This window comes from Corvus brachyrhynchos, unplaced genomic scaffold (assembly GCF_000691975.1).
Source record: "Corvus brachyrhynchos isolate BGI_N302 unplaced genomic scaffold, ASM69197v1 scaffold18, whole genome shotgun sequence".
Classification (NCBI taxonomy): domain Eukaryota; kingdom Metazoa; phylum Chordata; class Aves; order Passeriformes; family Corvidae; genus Corvus; species Corvus brachyrhynchos.
In genome coordinates, this window is record NW_008246064.1 from 155,082 (window position 1) to 155,702 (window position 621).

At 49.1% G+C, this 621-nt stretch overlaps 1 protein-coding gene across 1 annotated transcript in view; it reads left to right on the forward strand.

Moving 5' to 3' along the window:
* Positions 1-621, forward strand: part of CCDC12 (coiled-coil domain containing 12) — a 12,100-nt gene that overhangs the window by 2,422 nt on the left and 9,057 nt on the right. Inside the window, exon 2 of the mRNA XM_017746767.1 lies at positions 324-394. Within this exon, the coding sequence (XP_017602256.1) occupies positions 324-394 (71 nt within the window). The remainder of the gene's footprint in view (positions 1-323; positions 395-621) is intronic.

A 621-nucleotide genomic window follows, 5' to 3' on the forward strand; every position in this document is an offset into this window, starting at 1 on the left:
CCCTATTCTGGAGAAACTGGATTGATTTTGCTCCAGCTTTTTCCTGGAGCTGGAATGAAATCCTTTGTTGTGCTCATCCCTGTGGCATTCCGTGTTTTCCATCCCGGATGAGAAACGAGGGAAAGAAGAAATCCTGCTGGGCGAATTCCCACTTCTTTCGTGGGGATCGGCGCTCGTTCCCATTCTCATCCTTCTCTTCCTCTAATTCCCTTCTCCCAAGAATATCCCAATCCCAGAGGGTCTGGGAGCTGTTTGCTCTCCTGCTTTTCCAGGGAAGCCCCAATCTCACGGATTATCCCGTTTTTTTTTTTTTTTGTTTGCAGAACCAGGAGAGTGGAGAACCCGAATCCAAAATTCCCAGAGAAGATGAGGAGGAGGAGCCTGTCAAGCACAAGTAATTCCTTCCTGATTCCCACTTTTCCCTCGGGAATGTCTTGTCCAGGAGCATTTTCCTTTGGCTCTGTGCAATTTCATAGGGATTTTCCATAGGAATTTGGGGCGAATCATTTGGGATGAGGGATGGCTGGATTCGTCCCGCAGGATTTTTCCAGCCTTAAAAATTCCGTGGATAAAGTGGCGGAAAAGCCTGAGGCTGAGTGAGCGGTTCCAGGGGGCGCAGGG